We start from the raw sequence: 26429 nt of genomic DNA, 5'->3' as shown, positions 1-26429 counted from the left end.
TACTTCCCCTTCCCCGTCAGAGCCCCGCAAACACAGGTTCAGAGCAGACGGTGTCCCACAGCCGTGCTGCGGGATTTAGGGACACAGCCACTCAGAATAAGTTGCCATCACATCCAGACACACAGGGAGCCTCAAGACCTCCCGGAGGAAGGAATGCCACCCGCGGCCGCCAAGGATCAACCCTCTTCCGGGCCAAGAATGCAGCCCTACGAGCCGCACGCAGATTACAGGCATTTAAAACGGAACGAGCACAGGGCTGAGCCCTGCAGCACGAGACCCACCCGGGCGGCATCCCCAGCCAGCAGCTGCCGGGACGTCCCCACCACCGCGCGGCGCCGGGACCTTTCCCCTACTTTCCAGGCCGCCGCGGCCCGCCCCTAGCCCCGACCAAAACACGTGCCGCCTTCCTCCAGGCCTGGTCACGCCGCGGCCAGACTCCGATCACGCGGCCCCCGCGGCCCTGATTGGCCGGCCGCTCACTGGCCTACTGCTGATTGGCTGGGGGTGGCCGACCCGCCCCGGTGGGGCGGTGTATTTTGGTTCGCGCGCCCCGCCCCCGGCCGCGCCCTCGGCGGCGCCCCGCCCTCCTACCGCCCGCCCTCGCCGCCAGGGTCGCGCCGGGGCAGAGCCGCGCGGGCGCCGGCCCGGGAGCTGCGGTCCCCGCTGTGCACCGAGCTCACGCCCGCGGCCACTTTGTTGCCCATTCACGCCGGCACCATGCACACCCCGGGCTCCGCGGGCTCGGACGAGGCGCGCGCGGTGAGTGAAGGGGCGAGCGCGGAGGGAAGCTGGTCTGAACGCGGGCGAGGCAGGTCGTGGTGCGGGGTGGGGTGGGATGGGGGGCGCGGGGCCTCGCGGCGGACCTGGCAGTGATGGGCGGGGCAGCCTCGGGCCAGGCGGGCTCGTGAGTTGCCGAGGCCGGATGGGCAGGGGGCGTGTGCCGCGCGGCCGGCGCGCAGCTTTGTCTGGCGTCCACGCCCCGCCTGGCACGGGGCTATTTCCAGCCATGACGTCACCTGGACCCTGTGGAGGGCGGCGGTTGGGCGGGGGCAAGGCTGGCGGGAACGCGGCACTCGGGGGGTGGGGGGCCGGGGGCGGGGCTGGGGCGGGGTAAGGGCGGGGTAAGGGCGCCTGGCGGGAAAGCGGCACGCAGGGGGCGGGCCAAAGGCAGGAAAAGGTTAGACGGGAAAGCCGGCCGGTAGCGGGCGGGGCTGAGGGGGCGGGACCAGGGTGGCTGGCGGGAAGGCGGCAGGCAGTGGGCGGGCCGAAGGGAAAAGAGTTGAAAACGTGGGGGCGGGCCAAAGGGAAGGGCGGGTCCAGGGTGGTGCACATGAGGGCGGGGCAGAAGCGAATAGGGAATAGGGCCGGAAAGAGGCACAGGCAAGGGGCGGGGCAAGGGGCGGGGCAAAGGGTGGCTGACGGGGGAAGGGAGCGGAGCAAAGGCTGATGCTAGTAAGGGCAGCTGGCTAGAACTGCCGGACAGACTAAGGGGTGGGCCGTGGGCGGGGGAAAGGCTACTGGCGGGAACGCTGCACGCGGACGCTACGGAGTGCCTCGGGACTGGGGAACAGACCCCGTCTTTGCAAAGGTAGCCTTTTGAGGTGTTTGCTGAGGGAGGCCTGAAAGATGGAAAACTGGTGTTCGGGCAAGTTGAATGGGAGTGTGTGTGTAGAGATTTAAGGTTTGATTTCAGAAGAGATCAGTAAATTCTGTCACCGTTCTTGGTTAAAAAATGATGGTGTGGCGCGCTGAGTAGAGGTCTTTCTGGATTGTGTGTTGTTGTTGTTTTTTGTTTTTTGGTGCCTGGGATCGAACTCAGGACCGTAAGCTTTCGAGGCAGGTGGCACCACTGAGCTAAATCCCTGGCCCTGTGGTATGTTTTTTTGAGACAGTCTCACTGTGTACTCCAGGCTGGCTTTGAACTTGCTGCAATCCTCCTGCCTCAGCTTCCTTAGTGCTGCTGGTCTTACAGGCATGCACCACCAGGCCCGGCTGTAGCGAATCAGTTTTGTTTGTTTTGAGAATAGGGTCCTGCTGTGCAATTCACGCTGTACTTGAACTCCTCATGTAGCCCTGGCTGGCCTTGAGCTTGCAGTGATCCTCCTGCCTCAGCCTCCTGGGTGTTAAGATTACTGCCATGTGCCACCACACCTGGCTCATGGTGGATCTTTTACTTTTTCCTCCTCCTAGTGCTGAGGGTTAGCAGCTGACTTAATGTGTCTGAATTCGAGGGGAAGCAGGCTTTGGCTTACTTGCCTGGAGTTCAGCCACTAGGACATTTGCCCTGTGCTCCAGAGTTTCCAGAATGCTTCTGTGGGAATGTGATTTTGGCTCTGCTAGTTCAGCTGTCATTAGAGGGTATCCCCCATAGCAGACAGCTTAGTGCCATTGTGTGCTCCTCCTCCCTGTGACATCTTCAGGCCGGCCCTGGGCTTATACCTGGAGTCAGGCCAGTCAGGGCTTTCAGGGGAAAGTGCTTGCTGGCTGAGTGTGGTCCGAAAGCAGAGTTGTTGGGAGTGTTCCGTTCTCTGGAAGTCCTGTCCTAGACAGAGCCCAGGTGCTCTGGAATACAGCTGTTGTCTTCCGGTTTACCTGCTTTGAGAACCCCTTATGGTTGTCACCTTTAGGTGGACATCATGGATATCTGTGAGTCCATCCTGGAGAGGAAGCGGCACGACAGTGAGAGGTCTGCATGTAGCATCTTGGAGCAGATGGACATCGAAGCTGTTGAGGCTCTTGTGTGCATGAGCTCCTGGGGTCAGAGAGCCCAGAAAGGGGACCAGCTGAAGATAAGACCCCTCACACCCGTCTCTGACTCTGGAGATGTGCCTGCCACTGTGCTTGTGGACACAGCTGCACCTGAGCTACCAAAGGACTTGCATTCTTTCTCAACTCTGGTAAGAGGAGGGAGGGGAACATTTCTCTGAGAGGCCAAGGTAGCATAGAAATGGACTGTGTGAGATTCAAGGGGCGCTTCCTTGCAGGTCCCAGGAGTTGAAAACCCTTCCTTCCTCTCTGGAAAATGTCTAGCTGTTGGTGGGGCTTTGCTTGCTGAGCCACAGTTAGCATTGGTTTGGATGTGCAGGTGGACACCAGGAAGTGAAAGTCACTTCCTTCCTGGGGAGTTTTGGGTGGGCCAGTGAGCAGGGCCAGGCTCAGGACAGGTGGGGCCTGCACTTCGTCATGATGCTGGTACCTCTGCCTTCCCATGGGACCTGGCGGCATAAATCTGTCGTTTAACTTGCTACAGCTGTGAAGTGGCTTCTTATGCTGGAGAAGCTGCTCGCAAGTGACATTTGGGGTGTGACTGCCCTGGGAGACATGCATGGTAGAAGTGTGTGGCCCCTCCACCTCGCTTCTTCCCCAGGGGACTGTCGGAGACAGGGTGGAGAGGAGTGGAGCAGGCAGAGCCACTGATTAAGTCTTTGCTAGAAGTGGGCAGCAGGTTCCCGGGAACAGTCTTGAGAGCTGCTGGGGGTGGAGCTGGCTCAGACTGAGAAGGCGTCTTTTTCTTTTTTTGGTACCTGGGATCAAACTCGGGACCTTGCACTTTTGAGGCAGGCTGCAAAACCACTGAGCTAAATCCCTGGCCTTTTTTTTCTAGTTGCATCTTTAAAGGCATCAGAGACAAGGTGATCAAGTAAATGCCTTTAAAGTTACCCCCAAATGGCCTTTCACTTGGTTTATCTCTCGGTGCCTTGATTTTCCAGTGCATGACCCCTCCTCAGAGCCCGGATCTCATGGAGCCACCACCAGGGGCACCTGTTCCTCCCCAGCTGACCCATTCCAAAGCACCCATGGATGTGCCCCCCATCTTGGCAGCCAGAGCACTGGATTGGAGGGCAGAGCAAGGCTCACCAGAACTGAAGCCCGAGCTGCCGGAGCCGGCCCCCAGCCGCCCCTGCAGGGCTGTGGTGACAAGTGTGATCCGCCACACCAGGGAGAGTCCTGCTCCTGCTGGCTCTCCTGCTGTGCAGTCCGGAGAAGAATGGGCAGCCAAGATCAGAGGGGGAGAGGCATGGTTTCCCGGCCTGTTTGAAGCCCCGCAGGATGTGCGCCTCCAGGACAGTTTACTCCTCGCCAGCTTGGCTTCCTGCCAGCCTTGCTCGAACAAGTCGGGTGACCCTCTCCCCATGGGCAAAGGCCAGCAGCCAGGGTGGCCTGCTGCCCTGCAGGCCTGCTTACCAAAGAGTCCTGATAGTGACCTGCCAAGGAAGAGCAGTTCCCTCCCCAGCCCTCTGATCTCCATCCCTGTCTCCAGCCCCCCTGTTCTCTGCCAGATGATCCCTGTGCCTGGGCAGGGCGGGGTGTTGCCAGCTTTTCTGAAGACCCCTCCTGTGTTGTCTTCCGGGCCTGGGAAACCCTTCCTATCCCAAGCTGCACCCTCGCCCCAGCCAGTGTTTGTGGGCCCACCCGTGCCCATGCCTCAGGGAGCTGTGATGCTGGTTCTGCCGCAGGCCCCCCTACCCCTACCAGCCAGCTCCCCGCCTGGCGTTGTAGCTGTGGGCAGCACCAAGCTGCTGCCCCTCGCCCCTGCGCCTGTGTTCATTGCCTCCAGCCAAAGCTGCACCCCTCAGGTCGACTTCTGCCGGAGGAGGAACTACATGTGCGACTTCCCAGGCTGCCGGAAGACCTACTTCAAGAGCTCCCACCTCAAGGCTCACCTGCGCACTCACACGGGTAGGTGCAGCCAGGTACTGTGCCAGCACCCTGCTGCAGTGCCCAGCTGGCAGGTGATATGCAGCATCCACATCTCCTTGCTCTGCCATGGTGTTTGTGTTACATTTTTAAAAAGTGCATGTTAGGGCAAGTTTTCCAAACTAGGAAGGCTCGGATTCCAGGGTATGGAGAGTATGCAGTGGTGCCTTGGTTCACAAACTTTTCTCCAAAATTGTGGTCGCAAACCAAGTTGAATGAGAACCGAATCAAATTCAATGGTTAGGTTCAATGTTGACTTTATGGGGAAATTTGGGTGGGTTCTCATCCAGTTAGGTTTGCAACCAGAACAGTGGAGAGAATTGAGTGTATGAACCAAGGTAGCACTGTAGTTTTTTGTTTTGTTTTGTTTGAGCATATAGAATCTTGAGTTTGGACAAAGTCACACAGGAAGCTGTGAGGACCTAGTAGTCTCCTCCTCATTGTCCACCCTGGAGATTGCCTGTGTCCACTACTGTGAGAGAGGTGCTCTGTCCTTGACAGAGTTGGTGGTTGAGGGACAGAATGGCACGTTTGTGGAAAAGGAATTCACCTCTAAACAGCTCACGGGTGGCATTTTCTAGCAGGGTCTGGCAGATCCGGGCCGCCTCTCTCAGGTGTCCTGGGTGGTTCTCAGCGTTAGACTCCCACTCTCTCGCACAGAAGCAGGTGCCTAGGCCTGGGTCCACATGGACGTTTGGCCACAGAGCCCTCGAGGCAGGATGTGAACTGTGCCAGCCCATGGAGGGAAGGAAGTGGCTGTGTGCCTGGGGCTTCTGAAGTGCTTGCTTTACCCAGGCAGACGCCTCCTTGCCCTTAGTCCGGGTCTGAGTTTCTGCCCTTCACCCCAGCCCTTGTCTTGGTTCACAAACCATCTATCCATACTCAGCACCCCCAACAGCCCTCCCCACATCACCTCCCAGATGTTGCTGGCCTTCCTTCTCTGACCCTAGGGCTTGCAGTGTGTCTCCCCACCACTGCCCTTTGTTTCTTAATTGGTTTTTTGTTTGTTTTCTGGTACTGGGGATCAAACTCAGGACCTTGTGCTTGCCAGGCATTCAGGGTGCAAAAGCTACATCCCTGGCCCTTGTTTCTTTTTTTTTTCCAGTACCAGGGATCGAACTGAGGACCTTGTGGTTGGGAGGCAGGCTCGATGCCATTGAGCTAAATCCCCAGCTCCAGGGCGTCCCCCCCGCATTTCTTAATTACTTTCGTTTTTGAGTCTTTTGAGACAGGGTCTCCCTATGTAGTCCAGGCTGGCCTTGATCTCAGCGAGCTTTTTGCCTCAGCCTCTCAGGTGCTGGGATCACAGGTGTTGAGCACCATGCCTGCTCTTTTTCTACGCAGCCCTTCTCACTGGGTGTAAGCTCTTGGTGTCTGGTATAGGCTGACCCAGTCACTGATGGGTGGCCCTTAGCAGGGTGGCACAGGTGCCTCCTCAGAGCGAGGGTGCTTCTGAGGAATGCTATGGTCTTGGCCCTGGTGCACAGTGCTTCTGCCAGGTGGATTGCAGATGTGGCATGATGGCACCTGCTTCCTGCCCCTCCCTCCACGGCCTTTGGAGAGATACTGGCGGGGTGGTCATCGGAGCAGGATCTGGGCCTGCTTCCCGGAGTCCTTCAGTTTCTGAAGAAGACCCTTGTTGGGCTCTTTGTCACCCTTCACTGGCATTGCCATGGACATCGGAGCTTGGGGTGAGGCTGTGTCCATAGGGTTACTTGTGATGGTTTCTGCCAACCCGAGAAACACGGAAATTGGCGGAGGGTGGTGCAGAGGCACTGCCTTGCAGGAGTCCCTGTGGGGGGCTGTCAGGCTCCCTGCTGCCTGCAGTGCAAGATGGCAGATTGGGCAGAGCGGCTCGTGCGCTCACAGTGCACGTGCCAGAGAGCAGCCTCGCCTTCCTCACAGCACCACTCCTGTGGCAGCCCAGCCTGTAGCTGGTTGTCCATGCGGCTGCCCTGAGCCTGCCCTCAGCATCCAGTCCCTGCCACAAGCCCATCTCAGATCCTACTTGTTGCCAGCACATGGGGCTGGGGACGGCTCCAGCCAGAGTAGCAACTTCGTGCTGCCCGCAGTGGGGTCTCGGAGACCCAGGGAGCCTGCAGCCCTTCTGCGGCCCAGTGACCTGGCAGAGCTGGAGTCTGGAGAAGCCTCAGCACCGCTCTCGGCCTCTGACTGTGTTCGGGGAGTGCTGCCTAGAGAGTGGATGCACAGGAACGTTGGGGCCCAGAGCCGTGTGTGGCCCCAGGGCCTCGGGGTGCAGCTGGAAAGGCCCTGGAAGGCCCTCAGGGAGGAGGCATCTGGCAGGTGCCGGGTAACTTGAAGCTCCTAGCAGTAAGGCATCTGTCAGGATTCTGAGCTGTTTGTTGGTGTAAGAAAGGAGGCTGAGAAGTCTGAAAGATCCCGATGTGTAGTGTGTTCTGAGAGGGAAAAATTACTCCTTTTAAGATTCTTCCACCTAGGTGGGTGTGATGCATCATCATGATTCCAGCACTCAGGAGACTGAGGCAGGAGGATTATCATGAGTTTGATGCTATCCCTGGGTACATAGTGAGTTCAAGTCCAGCCTGAACTGCACAGTGAGACCCTGTCTCAAATCACACACAAAAAAATTCTTCCTCCTATTCCAAGCTATAACTGTGTATTTTTAATTTTCTTTTTCCTTGTTGGTTTTTTTAGGGGATCGAATTCGGGCCCTTGTGCTTGCGCAGCAGGCAGCAAAACCACTGAACTAAGTCCCTGGCCCCTGTATTTTTAAATTTTTTTTTTTTTTGCTACCGGGGATTGAACTTGGGTCCTTGCGCTTGCACAGCAGGCGGCAAAACCACTGAGATAAATCCCCAGCCCCGTATTTTTAATTTTTAAAAACTATATGTATGTACAAAACTGGGAATTGAAGAGTGAGTGACATTTGCAGTGAGTGACATTTCCAGTCCTTTCCTTAAATTTTTTTTTTTTTGGTACCGGAGATTGAATTTTTTTTTTTTTTTTTTTGAGACAAGGTGTTGTAAATTGCACAATCTTGGATTCAAGTTGTGATCCTCCTGCCCCAGCCTCCCAGAATGCTGGGATTACTGGTCTAAAAGTTTTTTGTTTTGTTTTGTTTTTTTCCTTTTTTGAGACAGGGTCTTGATTATGTAGCTCAGGCTGGCCTTGAACTCACTATGTATTTTTTGTTTGTTTGTTTGTTTGTTTGTTTTGTTTTGTTTTTTGGTATTGGGGATCGAACTCGGGTCCTTGCACTTGCACAGCAGGCGGCGAAACCACTGAGCTAAATCCCCGGCCCTGAACTCACTATGTAACCCAGGCTGGCCTCGAACCTGCAGCAGTCCTCCTGCCTCAGCCTCCTGAATGCTGGGATCCCAGGCATGCACCACCTAAAGATTAGGTTAGTTTGATTTAGAGCCTTGGCATATAACATTGTAGGTGTGGTAGGAAGAAATGCATGTTGGATGATTTCTTGACTTCAGAATCACCCAATAGCAGAATAATAGGATATTACTCCCTTCCTCTGGGATTTTGGTAAAACAGTTTTTAAATGATTTGAACTGAGCCCATCGGTGCTGAGCATTCGTTTCCTTACTGTGTCGCTTTCTCGCGCCCTAGGGGAGAAGCCTTTCAACTGCAGCTGGGACAGCTGCGACAAGAAGTTCGCGCGCTCTGACGAACTGTCGCGTCACCGCCGCACGCACACAGGGGAGAAGAAGTTCGCGTGCCCCGTGTGCGAGCGGCGCTTCATGCGCAGCGACCACCTGACGAAGCACGCACGGCGCCACATGAGTGCCAAGAAGGTCCCGGGCTGGCAGGCAGAGGTGGGCAAGCTGCATGAGAGCGCAGCGGCCGAGAGCCCGGCCCGACCGGCCCCACTCATGCCTGCGCCTGGGCCCGCCTCGCCCTGACCCTGCCCTGAGCCCGCGGGCCGGCGGCAAGGAAGCCGGGCTCCTCCTGGACCGCGCTGGGGAGGGCTGTTCACTGCTTTCTGTTTGGGACCCTGTTCTATCTTTTGCAGTTTCACAGGTTTCTTTTTGTTTAAGGGAATGGAAAAATTGATAAGCTAAATCACCAGCATTCAAACAACCATTTTGGCAGTAAAGTTTACAAAATCTGGATTTTTACAACCTTTCTACTCATGTTTTGTAGAAATAAGACAGGGTACTACTTTTATACTGTTTTTTATAAAAATATTTATATTGGTGCTCCAATCACCAGTTTCTAGATCATATTCAGCCTTTTCAGTGTTTAATAACAGTTTTATAACGACCCTGCTTTTAGTAAGCGTGGTACACAATTTAGAAAGAAATCCCGTGTGTTACCAGGCCTCTTGGAGCTAAGACTTGTTTGCAATCAGAACTGGTTGAAGGAGGGCCTCCTGAAGAGAAGGGGAGAGCGGCGTGGCATGGCGTGCCATGGCGTGGCCGCTTGCTTTGCGGAGTCTTCGCTTGCTTCGCGGAGTCGTTCCCAGGGAGCTCCAGGCCCTGTGGCCTGTGAGTGTCGGGGTGCCCGTGTCCTTCAGCCATGGAGGAGCAGTTTGCCCACGCACCGAAGGAGGCCGCACTCCTCGTGTGGAGGCGGTGGGCTGTAGAGCTCAGCTCTGGGAACCACGGCATCCGGGAGTCGGGTTCCCACGAGGATTCCTTCACTAGGTGTGAGACTACGGAGCTTGTGGTCTGCTCTTTTGGTCGCCTCCTGTTTGAAGGGAGGTGTCTTGAGCAGAGAGGCAGTGTCCTGTGGGTGGGGCTTCTTGCATCATTGGGAAGGCAGGCAGGGGTAGGCGAGCCCATCCCTTGGAGTCCAGGCAGCACTGCAGCAGAAGATGGGAACATTGCACTGTTTTGGTAGCTGGAGAATCTTTTATGTGCACTATGTATCTAGATGCTGCCTTTGCCTTTCAGTTTTGGCACTGAGCCTTTGTTCTAATGAGGGCAGGTGAACTATTGGGTAATTAACTAAAGGTAGGTTTTGTCTTCAGGTCTTTGTAGTCTATGACCCTCGCCCTCATTCAGTGTATGTTACTTGATGCCCGCTAAGCTGCCCTTTCATATCAGCTGCTTTTCATCCGTGTGTGTGTGTGTGTGTGTGTGTGTGTGTGTGTGTGTGTGTGTTTTAGGTTTCCAGGTTTCCAGACCCAGGGCAGTTCTGCAGTCGAATGTTCCTAGACCTTCAGAAGACTGTCCTTTGCAGAGCGTCCTCCCTGCCCCTCATTTCAGTTCGGTGTGGACACTGGCTGCCCAGTGTCACCCCGGCTCAGATGTGGGTGGCTTTGTATCACTCCACGCTGAGTGCTGCTCCAGCCGTGGCGTTGCGGTGGGAGACAGTGGCCGGAGGGCTCCGCTTTGCATTGGCTTCTCTCCACAGTGTGGTTTCTAAAGAATAAATGGGCCTGAAATTGTTAGAATTTAGCTTCCACTTCCTGATTGTTGGAGGGACACTTTCTACAAGACCTCCTCTTGCCTGTTGAAAGATTGTAGGTTAGAGAACAGTTCCCATCTGAACTCTGGAGAAGACCCAGACCCTGCTGGCCACTTCTGCCAGTCCACACTCCCCTGGGTGGGGTGTGGGGCCACGCCCAGGCAGGGTCCCATGCACTTTATCCCGAGCAGGTTTGCTTGATTTTTATTTTTTCTTTCTTTTTTGGTACCGGGGTTGAACTTTGGGACCTTGCGCTTGATAGGCAGGCGGCAGAACCACTGAGCTAAATCCCCGGGTGCTTGATCTTTTTGACTTGGAGCCTTTAAAGTAATTTCAGTCATAAATTTAAAATGTTTCATAATTATGTATTATGTAACAGACTGCGCCTTATTATTTAAATGAGTATGTGTAATGTAACTTTTTTCTTTAAATCATGTAAAACTTTCTTGATTCGCAAAATGGACTTGTGTCCTGTCATTTCACCCCTCCCAGTCGGTGACTCCAGCCCAGCCTGAACTCTGCCCCCTTTCCTGGAACCCACCTGTCTCCACGTCCTGGAGTGTGTGTCCTCTGCAGGTTGTTGGGATGTGGGCTCTGGTCTGGGTTCGATGGCCCCAGGGCAGCATGGCCCTGCTGCCATGGGGCTCATCCCCGCCTGTGCTGGGGGACACAAAGAGATCCTTGAGGCCACCCAGTCACATAGTCTAGCACTCTGGGAGGCTGAGGCAGGAGGATGGCACGCTCCAGCCCAGCCTGGGTAGCTTGGGGAATGAGGCCCTATCTTGGAATAAAAAATGAGGGCTAGGCTGTAGCTCAGTGTAAAGACCCTGGGCCCAGTCCCCAGAGCCACTGAAACACCTGAGCTGTCTTCCCATCTGCTGCCCCTGGAGTCCCCAGTGCCCCAGGAGGGTTCTGGTGTTGCCAGAGGCTGGGGGCTCCGACCTTGGCCCCAGGCCCCGCCCCCACCCCACCCCCAAGGCAGCTCCATTGCTGTGCCCTCAGCTCTTGAGCTCTCACTGCTGGGGCCCGGGGCTCTGCCCTCAAACTGCCAGGCTTCCTCGGACTTCTAAAATCTCAATTATAAAGTTCTTTTTTTTTTTTTTTTTTGGTACAGGGGATGGAACTTGGGACCCTGCGCTTTCGAGGCAAGCCCCAGAACCACTGAGCTAAATCCCCAGCCCTTCCACCTTCCTGTCCTTTTTTTGAGATGGTCTTACTGTGTAGTCCAGACTGGGCTGTGATTTGCGATCCTCCTGCTTCACCCTCCCAAGAGGTGGCTGTCCTCGTTACAAGCATACGCCACCACGCCTGGCTTCCCTGACTGTCCACTGGACACTGTCGATTCAGCACCTCCAACTCACAAGGGTCGAGTCCTCCCCTCCCCATGCTTGCTCTGCTGCACTTGACTCCACGCATCCTGCTGGTCCTGGCCGAGACCTTGGGCCCCTGCGCCCTCTCCCTGCGCCCCGTGCTGCACTCACTGACCCTGGCTCCTTGCAGAATGTCCAGTGTTAGCCCTGCTCCTCATCTGCTGTCACTGGCCCAGGCTCCCATCACATCACCTGGACCATTGCCGGCCCTCTTTGTTTCTCTGCTTCTCTGCACAGCAGCCCTGTGGCCACCTGGAAAACCAGGTCCGCCAGCTGTGGTCCCAGCACTTGGGAGGGTTGAGAGTTTGTGCACAGCTGGGCAACTTAGTGATTTAGTGAGACCCTGACTCAAAAAATAAAAATGGGCTGGGGATCCAGCTGTGTGGAGGCCCTCAGTTTGATCCCCAGCAACACGAGCAGAAAAGAAAAACCAGGGCACAGGCTGTGCCTGGCACCTGCGGCACCCACAGGGGACATTCCATCGCTCCCAGCGGAAACGGAATGCCTGCAGGGCTCAGAGCCCCAGCCTGCCGCAGCCTACCCAGCTGCTGCTGCTGTGGCCACTCAGGCGGGGAGCCCCTGCGTAGCTGTGCTTCTTCTGGGGGAGTGGGCAGAATGTCTGCCTGGACCGCACCTTCGGAAGGAGGGAAGAAGAGGACTGCACACTGTGCAGCCTGCAAGGGGTGCAGAGCGTGCCCTGAGGGGCTCCCGCTGGACCCCAGCACCTGCCACCCGGGCTTCACTCCCCAGCCATGGCCCTCCGTCTCTGAACCTGCTCCCCCTCTGCCCACTTCACCCTTCCTGAGTCTTTCCAGATTCATCATGAGTTCCTAAGCCTGTGCTGGGAGGTCGCAGGAGGATGCCGGGACTTGGAGCAATCCTCTCAGGTGAGCAAATCCAGGCTCAGGCACGTCTTGCTCTGCCAGTAACGCTTGCCCCCCCAGGGGAGTAAAAGAGTCAGCCTGAGAGAGTTTAGCACTTGGGAGGCTGAGGCAGGAGAATCATTCTGAGTTTGAGGCCAGCCTGAACTATGTATTGAGACCCTGGCTCAAAAAACCAAACAAAGGGCCAGGAATTTAGCTCAGTGGCACCGTGCCTGCCTCACAAGCAAAAGGTCCTGAGTTCGATCCCTAGTACTTAAAAAAACAAACAAACAAACAAACCCAAGAGAATAGGACTCTTGGAGAGAGCAGAATGTGCTCAAAGTGCGAGCACCATGTGGCTGGGCCCACCCTGGGCCTGTGTGTGGGATGCAGTTGGGACACAGGTGCCCAGGCAGTTTTTCTGTGGGCCGCCCCTACCACAGCACCCCAGGGAGAGGGTGTGTGCCCTGAATTCCCTGAGACTCTGGCTTCCCTGCTCAGGTGACAGTGACCCCAGAAGCCTCAGGAATACTTGTAGCAGTGGGGGTACAGGGTCAACTTGATTGGCTTTGGGATGGCTGGAGCACACTTCTGGGTGTGTCTGGGTGATGTGGAGTTGTGCCCTTAGGTACTGTACTTAGTTCCTCCCACTTCCTCTCTGGCTTCCCCTTCTCTGCTCCCCCACGCCCTTCCGCCAAGATGCTCCTGCCTTGGACCAGCCAGCCATGGACTGCATCCCCTGAGACCGTGAGGCAGATCCATCCTCTCCTCCCCTCAGCTGTGGGCATGGGACGCCGTGTTCCAGCCCCAAGAAAGCTAATGCAATACTGCCCTTGAAGTAGAAGTACCAGGTTCCTGCTAGTGGGATGGAGGGACTTGAGAACCGGTGTTGTGGTCTCGGTGTCCTAGAGGAACATCATTGTGTCCCTCCGGGCTGGACTCCTGGGATCGCCACCCATAGGCAAGGAGCAGCCCCACCACACAAGCTGGGAGGACACAGGGGGCCTCCCCACAACCAGGCAGGGAGGCGGGAGGGAAGGGACAGGAGCTGCACCCTGTGATGGTGCAAGGGCTCAATCTAAGACCGAGGGGGTTGCAGCAGGGTGCAGGCAGCCTGGCTGCACCTCACCCCAGAGTTTCATGGGTCACTGTCACCAGAGCAGGAGCTGAGGCTCCATGGAGCCCCCTGGAGGATGGCTGATAAAGTAGGGTCCCATAAGGTCACATGGTGCCCCTCTGCAGTGCTCTGGCCCTGCCTGGGCACCTGGTGTCCTGTTCAGCCCAGCCTGGCTACCTCTGCCCCACACTATGGAACCTGGCTTGGGGCGAACTCTGTATTTGCTAAGAAAATTTTAAAAGAGAAGCTGGGTGTGGTGGTGAGCACATGTGAAGTGCTGGGGCAGCAGCACTGGGGAGGCTGAGGCAGGAGGATCACCTTGAGTTCTAGCCAACCTGGGCTACACAGTGAGACCCTGTCTCAAAGAAGAAAAAAAAAAAACAGGGAGGGGAAAAAAAAGAACTCTCCAAAAGAAACCACAGCCACTTCAAGCCATTTCTGTAACTTGGGCTTTAGTCAGTGAAAGTTAATCATATTATTTCAACTCGTCATGGTGGTGCACTCTGGGAAGCTGAGGCAGGAGGATCACAGATTCAAGAGCCCATCCTGGACAATTTAGTGACACCTTGTCTCCCCAAATAAAAAGGCGTGTAGCTGAGTGAAAAGGCCCTGGGCTCAATCCCCTGCTACAAAAAAGAAAAAACCAGAAACGAACAAACCTCTGAGAACAGCGTGGGTGCCCCTTCCCATGAGGACGTACACTCTGCCATCACAGAGGGCGACCACTCTGGGAGATTTTCTCTCCTCCCTACACTTTGATCCCATGAAGGGTTGTATGAGGGTCGCACTGGAAGCCAGCCTAAGTGCCCTGTGTTAACAAAACCGTGACGTCAAATTGTAAACATGTATATCAGCAAGTTCAAAGCCTGATTCATCTGGTGGTAAGAAATAAAATTTTGATTTTTTAAAATCTTATTTATTTTGTTGTTTTGGGCTAGAGTCTTGCAGTGTACTCCAGGCTGGCCTTGAACTCACTGTGTAGCCCAGGCTAGCCTCAAAACTCGGGGTGATCCTCCCACCTCAGCCTCCTGAGTGTTGGGATCACAGGCGTGCGCCACCAGTCCCACTTTAAGAAATAAAAATTCGGGCCAGGGATGTAGCTTGGTGCCTCAAAAGCACAAGGACCCAAGTTCCATCCCCAGTACCAAAAAAAAAGAGAGAAAAATTCAACTTTTTGTTTTCCAACTTCTTTTAAAGTACGTGCTTGTATTATTAAAATAGCAGTGGCTTTCATCTTTCTACCAAAAGGGGTGCTTTGGGCTTAGTAAAAGGTGAAAGGTTTGTGCAATAAGAAACCAGAGATTAGGGCCTAGGAGTTCCGTGGAGCTCCAACCAAAGCCACTCCGGTGCCTGGTCACAGAAGTTCGTAGCACACCTGTCTGCGCGCAACTGCCAAGGGTCCCAGGTGGGGATGTCTGGCTGAAGGCTGTGTCCTGAGGCTGTGCTGGCCGGGAAACTCTGGCTTCGGTGAAAACTGCTGTGTGCAGGTTCCATGGCCCTCGCCCCTGGACAGCAGTCACAGAAGAAGAGAGTCCCTGGCTCCTGGGTGGCTGGGAGGGGCCACACGCCTGTCCCCAGACCCTCCAGCAGTGGCCGCAGGAGCGTGAGTCTGCACAGGCCAATCCGAGTCTGGAGGTGGCTCTGCGGCACCGAGCCCGGGCTGGGGACAGACGTGACCAGGGACAGCCACCGCGTGCGGCCTCAGCAGCTGTACTCCCGCTCGATGCTGACCATCAGCTCCTCCTCCGCCAGGTCATAGGAGATGGATTTCCGCCTCGCCACCCGCCTGGGGCTGTTGTCTGGGGCTCTGCAGGCGAGAAACAGGGATGCAGGTAAGATGTCACCATGATGCTGGCATCTAACTGGCAAATGCCATGTCTGTGGTGACTCAATCCTAAAACCCACGCTGAGCAGGTGTGGTGGCACATGTCTGTCATCCCAGCACTCAGGAGGCTGAGGCGGGAGGCTGTCAGAGTTTGAGGCCAGCCTGGGTTACACAGTGAGCTCAAGAGAATTTTCTAGAATTTCCTGGCCCTCCAACCATGGGCAAATTCTGCCCCATGTTTCCCCTGGGAAAATGGGAAGAGCCCTCTCCTTCTGGGCACCTGCCACAGTGCATGTAGACGGGTATCTAGAATGCCCACAGCCGGTTTCCAGTCCCCAGCTGCCCAGCTGCCCCGCTCGAACACTTCAGGGCCAGGCCAGCCCTGTGGGAACAGCCCCAGTACCCAGGACTCCCCTGGCTGCTGGGTCCAGTCTGCGGCTTCTGGGCCCCTGCCCAGGATGGGGTGTAGAGCTCGGGGGAGACTGCTAGCCTGAGAGCAAGTGCATACTAAACTGGGTCACTGGTGCCACCCAGGGAGGGTGCAGGGGAGTGGACAGGCAGCAGAGTGTGAGGGGCAGTGGGGAGGTGTTTCAGGAGAGGAGGGGAAACTGCGACCCAGTTTTGAAGGCTTTTCTTCAGTATTTTATTATGAAAGAGCTCAAGTATACACAGAAGTTGAAATCATACACTCAACAAGTGTAAAACGAAAAAAGACAGAAGAATTGCAGACTTGCTGTGTTGACTTTATCCCATACCTATCTGGTATGTATCTGATGGTTTTTTGTTCTGTTCGGGTTGTTGTTGTTGTTGTTGTTGTTTTGGTACTGGGATTGAACCTAGGGCCCTTATACTGTGCTGTGTCACCAGACCTTTTTTTTTGAGACATGGTCTCGATATGTAGGTCAGGCTGGCCTTGAGCTCTCAGAGATCCTCCTGCCTCAGGCTCCCAAGTGCTGAGATTAAAGGCATGGACACCAAACCCAGCCCCAGCCCTATTTTTATTTTTCATTCTGAAACAGGATCTTGCTAATCACTACATTGTCCAGGTTGAGCTCTAACCTGTGACCCTTCAGCGTCAGCTTCCCAGAGTGCTTCAGAATGAATTAGCTAGGGCAGGGTAGAGCGGGAGGGGGTGGGGCAGCAGGTCAGGACCTTGTCTGGGCCCAGGAGGGAGCTGGGGGTGGGGCTGGGCTTCTGGGATGGAGCTCTATGCACAGTGGCACCTGGAGACCGAGTTGAGGCCTCGAGGAGAGTGCCAGGCAGGTCAGTAGACAGGAGAGGGCCTGGGTGACAAAGGGGATCCACAACAGCATGATTTGTGCCAGGCTTGGTGGTGCACTCAGGAGGCTGAGTCAGGAGGGTCACCTCCTGAGTCCTGGGATTACAGTCGGGTGACTGGTTTAGGAAGATTTTTTTGAGGGCTCAACATTTCTTTTTTTTTTTTTTGGTACTGGGAATTGAACTCAGGTCCTTGGATTTGCCAGCCAGGTGCAGGCCCCACTGAGCTACATCTCAGCCCTTGATTCCTAAGTGACCTCCAGGAGGAAGTGAAAATGTCTCTGAGTGGTCGCCCTAGTTTCTGAGCCCCAGGAGTGGAAACAGGCACTGGGCGGGTGTCTTGGGCACCACCTGCCCTCTCGCTGGAGGCCTCCGCTCTCTACATCTGCTTTACAGTAAAATAATCTCCTGGACTTCGCCCAGCCCCGGGTGTCCCAGCTGGACTCTTTCCCCAGAGCGCTGAGGACTGAGGAGTGAGGGGCTGGATGCTTCTTGCTCTGAAGAGTCCTGGGAGCCTGAGGCCTCTGGCTGGCCGAGTTCGAATCCCTATACTTACTTGGAGGCGCAGCTGCCCTCTGGGTTGTCCTCAGCCTGCTGCCCTGGGGACACCTTGAGAAAGAGGAAAGGCAGAGACATTAAGAGAGGGTCAACAGCCAGACACAGTGCCTCAGGCCTGTCATCCCAGCCCCCTGGGGGGCTGAGGCAGGAGTATCACAAGTTCGAGCCCAGGCTGGGCAACTTAGCAATTTAGCAAGACTCAAAAAATAAAAAGGGTCAAGGACCCGAGTTCGATCCTCGGCACCAAAAAAATAAATAATGATAAAAAAAATAAAAAGGGCTGGGGGTATAGCTCAGTGTGAATGCCCTGGGTTCAGTCCCCAGAACTGCACAAAGAAAGTGTCCCGTCCAGTGACGTCAAGTGCATTTGCATACTGTGCAACCCTCACCTGCAGAAGCCCTCACTTCATACACTATTTCTCTTTTTTTTTTTTTGGTACCAGGGTTCAAACTCAGGACCTCGTGCTTGCAAGGTAGGCAGCAGAACCGCTGAGCTAAATCCCCAGCCCTTTCTTCAGTTTTAGGTTGGTTTTTTTTTTTGGTACCAGGGATCGAACTCAGGACCCTTGTGCTTGCAAGGCAGGTGGTGGAACCACTGAGCTAAATCCCTGGCCCTGCTCCTTCATTTCTAAATTTTTTTTGAGACAGAGTCTTGCTGTATAGTCCAGGCTCAACTTGAACTTGTGGCAATCCTCCTGCCTCAGCCTCCAGAGCGCTGGGATTACAGGCACTCGCCGGCCACTATGCCTACTTTTCTAAGGATTGTCTCTTTATGAGGCCTGGGTTTACCTGTTTGTTTGGTTTAAATGTCCTTTTGTAGAACTTGAACACACAGCAAAGAGAACACTGTCATAGACTCCCTGACTGCTAGTCCCCCAGTTGGCCACCAGATGGCGCTGCGCCCCCACGGTGGTCCCGCTCCCAGGCCGCATTTGACAGGGCTGGTTCCAAAGGGCTCTGGGAAACGTCCCCCACCCCGGGGCCCATCCGCGAGGGTCTTCCTTCGGGAGCAGCCCCCACGACCACAGAACAGCACTACGTCCGGCTGCTAGAATCTTCCTCCAACATAAAATATCACTCCCCTCGCCTTCTGGGACACCCACAGCTTTCACGTAAAGGTCCAAGGCCGTGGCACGGGACACGCTTAGCGTGACCCACGCCCAGCCCACCATATGCCTGCACCTGCACCGAACCCCCACTTGGCCAGTGCTCAAATGGTCACCGGGAAGTCACTGCGGTCACCACGGCAACTAGCGAATGGGGGGGGGGAGTGCCTGCTGTTTTTGAAAGTGAGCACGGGGGAACTGCTTCCCTGCTAGGCCAGAATCTCCTCGGAAACTCCACCGTTTGTCCTTGCTGAGCTTCCGTAATGAACTCTGATACAGCCCTAGAGGAATCTTGTTACATAATTCGTCTCTTTTTTTTTTTTTTTTTTTCTTTAAATAGGTTCTCACTAAGTTGCCCAGGCTGGCCTGGAACTCGAGGCGATCCTCCTGCCTCAGCTTCCCCTGTGGTGGGATGACAGGCGTGCGCCACACCGTCTGCTTTATAATTCGGTTTTACTTCCCTCTCTTTTCCTTTGTGGCAGCCCCGGACCTGGGGACAGGGAGGGAGTCCGTGCGTCGCGAGGGCCCGAAGGTGGCCGACAGCACACATCCCCTTGCCCCCTCGCGTGATGGCCAAGCAAAACCCGGGGTCCAAGGAGCAGCTTCTTTAGGGTCCTGTTTGTCCCCTCCCCTGGGGCCGGGAAGGCCAAACAGAGGTGGTGCGTGCTTGTTTGTCTAATAGCGGGGCTGTTGTCACAGTGTCCCAGGGACGTAAGGAAGCTGCCAGCACCCAAAGCGGCGGGGGACACGGGGAACCCGCCAGCCCACAAAGGCCTGGGTGCGCCACGCAGCGCCTCCCCCTCCCCAGTCCCTGGCGTCCCCGAGGGCCAGGCGGGGACCAGGGAGGGAAAGGCCCAGAGCCCAGGGTCCCAGGCTGCAAAGGGGCCAGGAAGAGGAGCCCCAAAGGACATCTGTCCCCCATCCCTCCAGGCCGCAACCTGCGCGTCCCCCAAAACTGGGGGTGGCCAGGGAGGAGGCAGAGAGGGTGGGGCTTCCGGCAAAAAGAGTCCTGGGGAATCGGGGCGACACGCGGGTGGTGGCCCCCACTCACCTCGGGCGGGGACCCCGCGGGCCCCGGGACCCCCCAGGCCGCGGACTCGGCCAGCAGCAGGTCCAGCAGGCGCAGCGCCTCCGCACGGCCGTCGGAGGGCGTCGCCGTCGCCGGAGCCGCATCCGCTGGCGCCGCCGCTGGCGCCGCGCCCGGGCCGCGCTCAGGGGCCGCGGGGCTGTGGGGTCCCCGCCGCCTCTGCGTCCCAAAGCTCCGGCTGCTGCCGCTGCCCATGGCGCCGGCGAGCGCGCAGGCCCCGGGTGGGGGACGGGGGAGGGGACAGGGGAGGGGACAGCGTGGGCGGGGGACAGCAAGGCGGCCCGAAATGGGGGCGCGATGCGGGTATGGGGTGCAGCCCGGCATGCGCGTGGAGCAGAGATCGGGATGCAACAGGCATCGGGGTGCAGTCAGGGGTTGGGGTGCAGCCCGGGATGGGGATCCAGCAAATATCACGGAGGAGCAGAGTGTCGGAGTGTGACAGATATCGGGGTGCGGTCGGGGGTTGGAGTGCAGCCCGGGATGGGGGTGCAGCAGGGGTGCGAACCAAGGGCAGGAGCTGTGGTGGGCGCCACCCCTAGAGCCCCTGTGTCGCCCCGCGTCTTCAAGGACCGAGAGCATGGGGGGGATGTCCCAAGGGCACAGGGACCCCACACCCTGGCCGAGCCCAGTTTGAACGAGGGGCGGTGACCCCACCCCCTGGGGGCCAAGGATGGCGCTGAGGTTCAACTGGGGTCGGGCAGGATGGGGTACTGATCATTATTCTGGCCTAGGGTCCTTGTTTATCCAAAACAAAAACAGAACCACAAAGGACTCCAGTACTTTAGAAATTTGGCAGGCAAGGTGATGCATGCTGGTAATCCCAGCATTTCGGGAGGCTGAGGCAGGAGGATGAAAATTCAAGCCCAGCCTGGGCAATTTATCAACTTAGCCAGACCCTCTGTCTGAAAAAAAGGTTAGAAAGTAGAATAAGAGAAGCTCTCAAGCCAGGAGTCCATGCTGTTCCAAGCAGCAGTCACCTCTTTCTGTTCTCTCCTTCCTTGAAAACCCACCTTTCCAGCCCTAGGTTCACCTTTCCCTGTTTTTATTTTTCCAGTTGTCCTGGGCTTAGTCCTCACAGCTCCACTTGACACTAACTCTGATTCAGACCAGGTCAAAGAACAACTGTGAAAACTTTCCAGCCTAGAAAGAAATGTTCTTGTTTTATCATTTCGGGAGTAGATATTAAAAATTTTATGCCACAGAAAATAAAATAACCAGACTCAAATCCATATCCATTTACTATTATTATCTTTTTATTTTTGGTACCGGGGATCAAACTCGGGACCTTGCACTTTCGAGGCAGGCGCCGGAACCACTGAGCTAAATCCTGGGCCCATTTATTATTATTATCAAGAGGACAAGAAAGTGTTTATAACTCTCCCTTTCTCTCTCTTCCTTCCTTCCTTCCTTCCTTCCTTTCTTTCTTTTTTTTTTGACAGGGTCTCACTGTGTAGCCAAGGCTGGCCTTGCACTCATAGCAATCCTCCTGCCTCAGCCTCCTTGGCTGCTGGGATTACAAGTGTGAGCCATCACACCCAGTTTTTCTTTCTTTTTAAAAAATATGCATTTCTGGGGCTGGGGATTTAGCTCAGTGGTTCCGCCACCTGCCTCGAAAGCACAAGGTCCCGAGTTGGATCCCCAGTACTAAAAAACAAAAAATGTATTTCTAACCATCCAGACACAGGAGATGGGGCTGGGTTTGTTACTTGGTCATTTAAGTGTCCTATGTCTGCAGTGTTAACTTTGGAAGCTACTGATAGAAATTTTCTCTTTAAGAAAATAAATTTCAGAAGATAAGTTAGGTACAACTCTTGAAGACATTGTTATAGGAAAAGATTTTATGAACAAAACCTCAGTGGCATGGGAACTTGCACAAAGAATCAACAACTGGGATCTCATCTTATTAAAAAGCTTTTGCACTGGAAGAGAAAACACCAACAGAGCTAACAGACAACCTACAATGTGGGAAAAAATTTTCAGCAGGGGCACCTTAGACAAAGGAGTATGATCTAGAATATATAAAGAACTGAAAAAAATCAGCCCCCCCCCCCCCAATTCAAAGACCCAATTCAGGGCCAGAGATTTAGCTCAGTGGTTCCAGCGCCTGCCTCAAAAGCGCAAGGTCCAGAGTTCGATCCCCGGTATCAAAAAACAAACACACACACAAAGACCTAATTCAAAAATAGGCATCTGAGATGAAGACGTTTCTCAGACAAAGAAGTAAAAGCAGCAAATAAATATATGAAAAAATGTTCAACATCACTGGTCATTCGGGAAATGCAGATGAAAACAACACTGAAATTCTACCTCACCCCAGAAAGAATGGCTGCTATCAAGAAATCAACCAATAACAAATGCTGGCGGGGGTGTGGGGAGAAAGGAACCCTTCTCCATTGCTGGTGGGAGTGCAGACTGGTGAGACCACTGTGGAAATCAGTATGGAGATACCTCAAAGAACTAGGCTTAGAGGTCCCATATGACCCAGCTATCCCCCTGCTCGGTATCTTCACAAAAGAATTAAAAGAATTGGGCCAGAGATTTAGCTCAGTGGTTCCACCGCCTGCCTTGAAAGCACAAGGTCCCAAGTTCGATCCCCGGTACCAAAAAAAAAGAATTAAAAGAATCATACGACAGTGATATATGTGCACCCATCTTTATACCGGCACAGTTCGTAATAGCTAAAGCTCGGAAGCAGCCCAAGTGCCCATCAACTGGAAACTGGATGAAGAAGATGTGGTTTTTTTAAATAAAATGGAGTACTACTCAGCCATAAAGAACGAGAAACTAGAGACATTTATAGCTAAATGGATGCACATTGGGGCCATACTCTCAATTGAAATAAATAGGACACACATGTGTAAATACTGAATAGTTTCTCTAGTGTGAGAAACCGAAAGTGTAAACAAGGATACACACGGATGAAATGGCCTAATAACATATTTCTTGAATTGTGTTTCCACCCTGTGTCATATGAGTGTATCGAAATTTAAATTAGGGAGAAGCTTGGCTTATGTGGAGTCTGCTAGCTAACTGGAGTTTTTTTTCCAGACCACTATTTGCTCCACGTTGGTTTTGGGGATCTTTCTGAAACAAATCACATCCTCTGGTGTCTTGCTGGTGCTTGAGATGCTTTCTTAAGTTATACAGAAAAATGTTTAGGTGCTTCTCAGTTTTGTTTTGGTTGAGTTCTACTGTATTTGAATATTATTGTAGTTTTTTTCCCTTGCATTGTTCTTCTTTGAACGGTTTTAATTTTTGTGTATGTGTTTGATAATAAAGTTATTTAAAATTTAAAAAAAGAAATTTCATATCTAAAAGGTACCAATAAATGTTTTGCTTCAAAAAAAGAAAAAGAAAGGAAATCTCATCTTGCACCTCTCTACGGGTGTTAAATCAGGAGGAAAGATTGTTTTGAACTGGGCCCAGCTAGGTTTAATCACTTGATGGCAAACGTCCTTTGCTTCCCTGACAGTGGCCCCAGGACTCTCCGACTCTATACCTCTGCCTCCATGGGCAACGGCAGCGCTGGCCCGCCTTCTCTCCAGTCCGAGATCTGTTCAGCACAGCCATGACTGGAGGCCTGGCTTCTGTCAGATTTGCTAAAAGCCCAGACTGGGAGCCCGGCATGGTGGTCATGCCTGTGGTCTCAGCACTTGGGAGCCTGAGGCAGGAAGAGCAAAAGTTTGAGGGGCAACTTATTGACTTGAGAGTGTTCCTCAAAATAAAAACACTTTTCTTTTCTTTGAGACAGGGTCTTGCTATGTAGTCCAGGCTGGCCTTGAATTCACTCTGTGATCCTGGCTGGCCTCGAACTCTCAACCATCTTCTGGCCTCAGCCTCCCATAAGCCTGGGAGGGTGCAGGAGGGTTACTGCCCATGTGCAGATGACAGTATTTGTGGGCAGGGTGTGGGTTATGGGGGATGGAGGGCCTGGGTCCAATCCCCAGCACCACAAAGAACCTGGTTGAGTTTATATCCGGCTGCCAAGGAGACAGCGTCAAGCCTCGGCCAACCCGGTTTCCTCCCCTGACACAGTCACTTTCCCACCAGATCCACCAGATGGGGACACAGGTCCCACAAAGGGGAGCCTGGATCTACGCTGTGGGCTCTGCTACTCCCTTTCCCTCGCTGAGACCCAGGGCCCTGCTTGTCACCCGAGGCCCCGTGGAAATGAAGACAAAGGACAGTCAGTGAACCAAATCGGACACGCAACGCAGCTTGTCTCCTCGGTTTCTCTTCTGTGAGAAACCCAAGTATAAATAAATTAAAGACCAAAGTAAAAGATAGGAAGGGCTGGGGATTTAGCTCAGTGGCTCTGTGCCTGCCTCGCAAGTGCAAGGTCCTGAGTTTAATAGGAAATACAAGAGGTAGATTTTTTTTTTTTCTTTTTGGTACCAGGGATCAACTCGGGACTTTCCGCTTTTGAGGCAGGCAGCAGAACCACTGAGCTAAATCCTGGGCCCTGTAGATTTTTTTGCAAATGGGAAGGGGACCAGAGATGGGACAGGAGGGGACATAAAAAGAATGAAGCTGTTCCTGTCTATGTACCAACTCGCTATGAGGAATGTGATCATGTACTGCAAACATGGACTCAAAAAAATTTAAAAACATTCTTTTTGGAACCAGGAATCAAACTCAGGGCCTTGTGTTTGCCAGCCCCCCCAAAAAAATTTTTTTTGAGACAGGGTCTCCTTATATCTTTCAGGCTGACCTTGAACTCCTGGCGATCCTCCAGCCTCAGCCTCCCAAGTCCTCGGATCACAGGTGCGCGCCACCATGTGGGACTAAAAATAAAAATTAAGGGAAAAAAAAGACAAAAGAAAAGGGTAGAAGAGGAGTTGCGAGAGGCAGCGTCAGTCACAAAAATGACTTTGCTCCTGTCCTGTTCTGGAAGAGGGGAAGCAGGTCTTGAGGAGATCTGAGATACTGGACAGGGACGTTGTCTGGAAATGGATCCAGAGAGCAGGCCCAGCTGTCTGTCCCGCTGGATTTCTCACTGATTTGAGCACAGCAGGGACAATGCAGAGTCCTGAGGGCCAGGCCACCTCGGGTTCAAGTCCTGCCGTGCTGCTGACCAGCTCCAAGGCCAGGCCAGCTGTGAGCCTGTCCCAGAGCCCATGCAGTCGAGGGCAACGACATCCACCCACTGGGTCGCTGCTGTCCCCTTAGTGCCCACTCTGTCCCCGGGGAGTCCTCTGTCCTGGTGCTGCAACTCGCCTGCCCGAAGTTTGGGCCCAGCCCCAGTGGCCCAAGCAGCCGGGCCTTAGTGAGCTGTCCCTGCAAGGCCAGCAGCTCAACCTTGGGCCCTGGACAAGTTAATGATCTGCACATTAAAGAAAAAGAGACTCTTAATAGTTAACCTTGAAGGGCAACTCCATTCCTTGCAGCTGATTAGTTAACTGATTTATCCTCAGATCTCTTATGAGAAGTAGGGATTGGGGGGAGGGACAGGGTCTCTCTATGCAGTTCAGGCTGACCTTGAACTCACTGTGTAGGCAGGCTGGCCTCACACTCACAGCGATCCTCCTGCCTCAGCCTCCCGAGTAGCTAGAACTCCAGGCATGAACCATCTCACCCGGCTGGTTTCACCAGTTAATCCCAGACAACAGGGTTTCTTCATGAAGGAAAAGGAAGTTAATATTAACCTCCTACAGTTTTTAGTAGCTTATTTCTGCCTTCATTCCTGACTGAGCATTCTTACCTGGAGCCCTGGGGGACAGGTAAGTTATGAAACCCAAAAGAAAAAGGCTCCTGTAAATAAACCAGCCTTGCCAATGTTTAAATTCTTTTCTTCTGTAAGCACCAGAAATTAGATCTGAAAGTTCTCTTATTTTTGTTTTTTAGCAGTTTATGCTTTTCCTGAAGGTAAAATGTTAAAAGTACCCTTCCCCTTATTGTTTCTCTTCCCCAGATACAAATAAAAAGGGGAAATCTTCCAGATTTCCAATTTTGCAAGGATCGACACTAGAAATCGACTGAAAGTTATTTTTAATTCACTCACAAGCACTTACCCCAGATATGTTTTGATTCTGTAAACTGAAAGTGAACTTGCACCAAAATAAAATCAGCAGAGAAACGCATTCTGTGTACTCAATCTGATTCGGCTCCACGGACATCTACAGAGCGCAAAACAGGTGAGAAATGGGGGAAGCTGGGTGCAGTGGTGCAGGCATGTGATCCTAGCACTTGGGAGGCTGAGGCAGGAGGATTACAAATTTGAGTCCTGCCTGCATGACACTGTCTCAAAGTAAAAAGGAATTGAAAGGGCTGGGATGGAGCTCAGTGCAAAGGTCCTGGGGTCAGTCCGCAGTACTGGGACAAACACACCCAAACGTGTCGGGGGCGGGGTGTCTCCTAGCTAAGGAACACCACTGCTACTGCCTAGGGCCCCAGAGCGTGCAGCCTGCCCTCTTATAGCTCCCTCCTTCAACCCCGGTTCCCAACACCTCCATGCCCCCTGCACCGGCTGGGTTCCTTCCTGGGCTCCTTTCTGGGCGGTTCCGGGAAGCCGGCCCCCCCTGGTGGCCAGCAGTGGTACCACCGTCCAGGAGGCCGAGGAAGGCAGTCGGGGGCCCAGAACTTCCGTGTGGCAGGGGCAGGGGGCATCGCGCCCTGTATTGAGGGTGCTAAATTTAGTGTCTCTTAGGTTCTGCCTCGCGCAAGGTGCTGTGCTGCAGGCTGGAGGAAACGCTGGGGTTAAGATTTTAGGCCCGGCGTGGCGGCACCCGGGCCTCATAGTTGTCTGCAGAACGCCCACTGTGACACCGCTGGGCACCTGTACCCCTGCCAGCTGGAGACAGGCTGTGAAGGTCCCAGTGCCAAGGCGAGCAGCCCGGGACACGTGGCAGGATTGGCAGCAGCAGGCTGGGGTCTCATTTTGTAATCACTCTGCTCACGGTGGGGTAGAGGGAGTAGGGGATGGTGTTCCCCAAAATCCAGCTTAAGGGTCTGTGACCACACATGGGGTATACCCAGGCAGATGAGTGCAAGCGTTCCTTTAAAAATTTAAAAGGAGGGCCGGGGATTTAGCTCAGTGGTTTCACCGCCTGCTGCGCAAGCGCAAGGACCCGAATTTGATCCCCGGTACCAAAAAAAAAAAAAAAAAAAAAAAATTAAAAGGA

The 26429-nt window shown here is 54.1% G+C and overlaps 2 protein-coding genes and 1 long non-coding RNA gene across 6 annotated transcripts; 2 read left to right on the top strand and 1 right to left on the bottom strand.

Annotated features, from left to right (window-relative positions):
* The first annotated feature begins 567 nt into the window (after positions 1 to 567).
* On the top strand, positions 568 to 10563 carry Klf11 (KLF transcription factor 11). Of its 4 annotated transcripts, none has more exons than XR_015446757.1 (5): positions 585 to 759; positions 2628 to 2897; positions 3711 to 4680; positions 7950 to 8083; positions 8302 to 8452. XR_015446757.1 is itself a non-coding variant. In XM_004869968.3 (4 exons), exons 1-4 carry the CDS (start codon positions 718 to 720, stop codon positions 8592 to 8594), a joined length of 1575 nt encoding a protein of 524 aa, XP_004870025.2. In that variant the 5' UTR covers positions 568 to 717; the 3' UTR covers positions 8595 to 10563. The 4 variants fall into 4 exon arrangements, 2 of the variants coding, with proteins under 2 accessions (XP_004870025.2, XP_021104049.2); XR_015446756.1 differs by having other exon boundaries at positions 7947 to 8083; XM_004869968.3 differs by lacking the exon at positions 7950 to 8083 and having other exon boundaries at positions 568 to 759; positions 8302 to 10563.
* A 3324-nt stretch (positions 10564 to 13887) lies between these two features.
* Positions 13888 to 19532, bottom strand: Cys1 (cystin 1). Its single transcript, XM_087199720.1, has 3 exons — positions 19273 to 19532; positions 17114 to 17166; positions 13888 to 15261 (listed from the first exon to the last, which is right to left on the bottom strand). The coding sequence occupies exons 1-3, from the start codon at positions 19501 to 19503 to the stop codon at positions 15156 to 15158; spliced, it is 390 nt and encodes a 129-aa protein (XP_087055846.1). The 5' UTR covers positions 19504 to 19532; the 3' UTR covers positions 13888 to 15155.
* Positions 19533 to 24686: 5154 nt separating this feature from the next.
* LOC110346736 (uncharacterized) lies at positions 24687 to 25388 on the top strand. The gene is made up of 2 exons (XR_002390942.2): positions 24687 to 25028; positions 25220 to 25388. It is a non-coding gene; the product is annotated as an uncharacterized LOC110346736 (long non-coding RNA).
* The last annotated feature ends 1041 nt before the right edge of the window (positions 25389 to 26429 follow it).

This window comes from Heterocephalus glaber, unplaced genomic scaffold (genome assembly GCF_053883595.1).
Source record: "Heterocephalus glaber isolate CG9 unplaced genomic scaffold, H.glaber_assembly_v1.0 deba00001724, whole genome shotgun sequence".
Classification (NCBI taxonomy): Eukaryota; Metazoa; Chordata; class Mammalia; order Rodentia; family Bathyergidae; genus Heterocephalus; species Heterocephalus glaber.
This window is presented reverse-complemented; position numbering and strand designations above follow the sequence as displayed.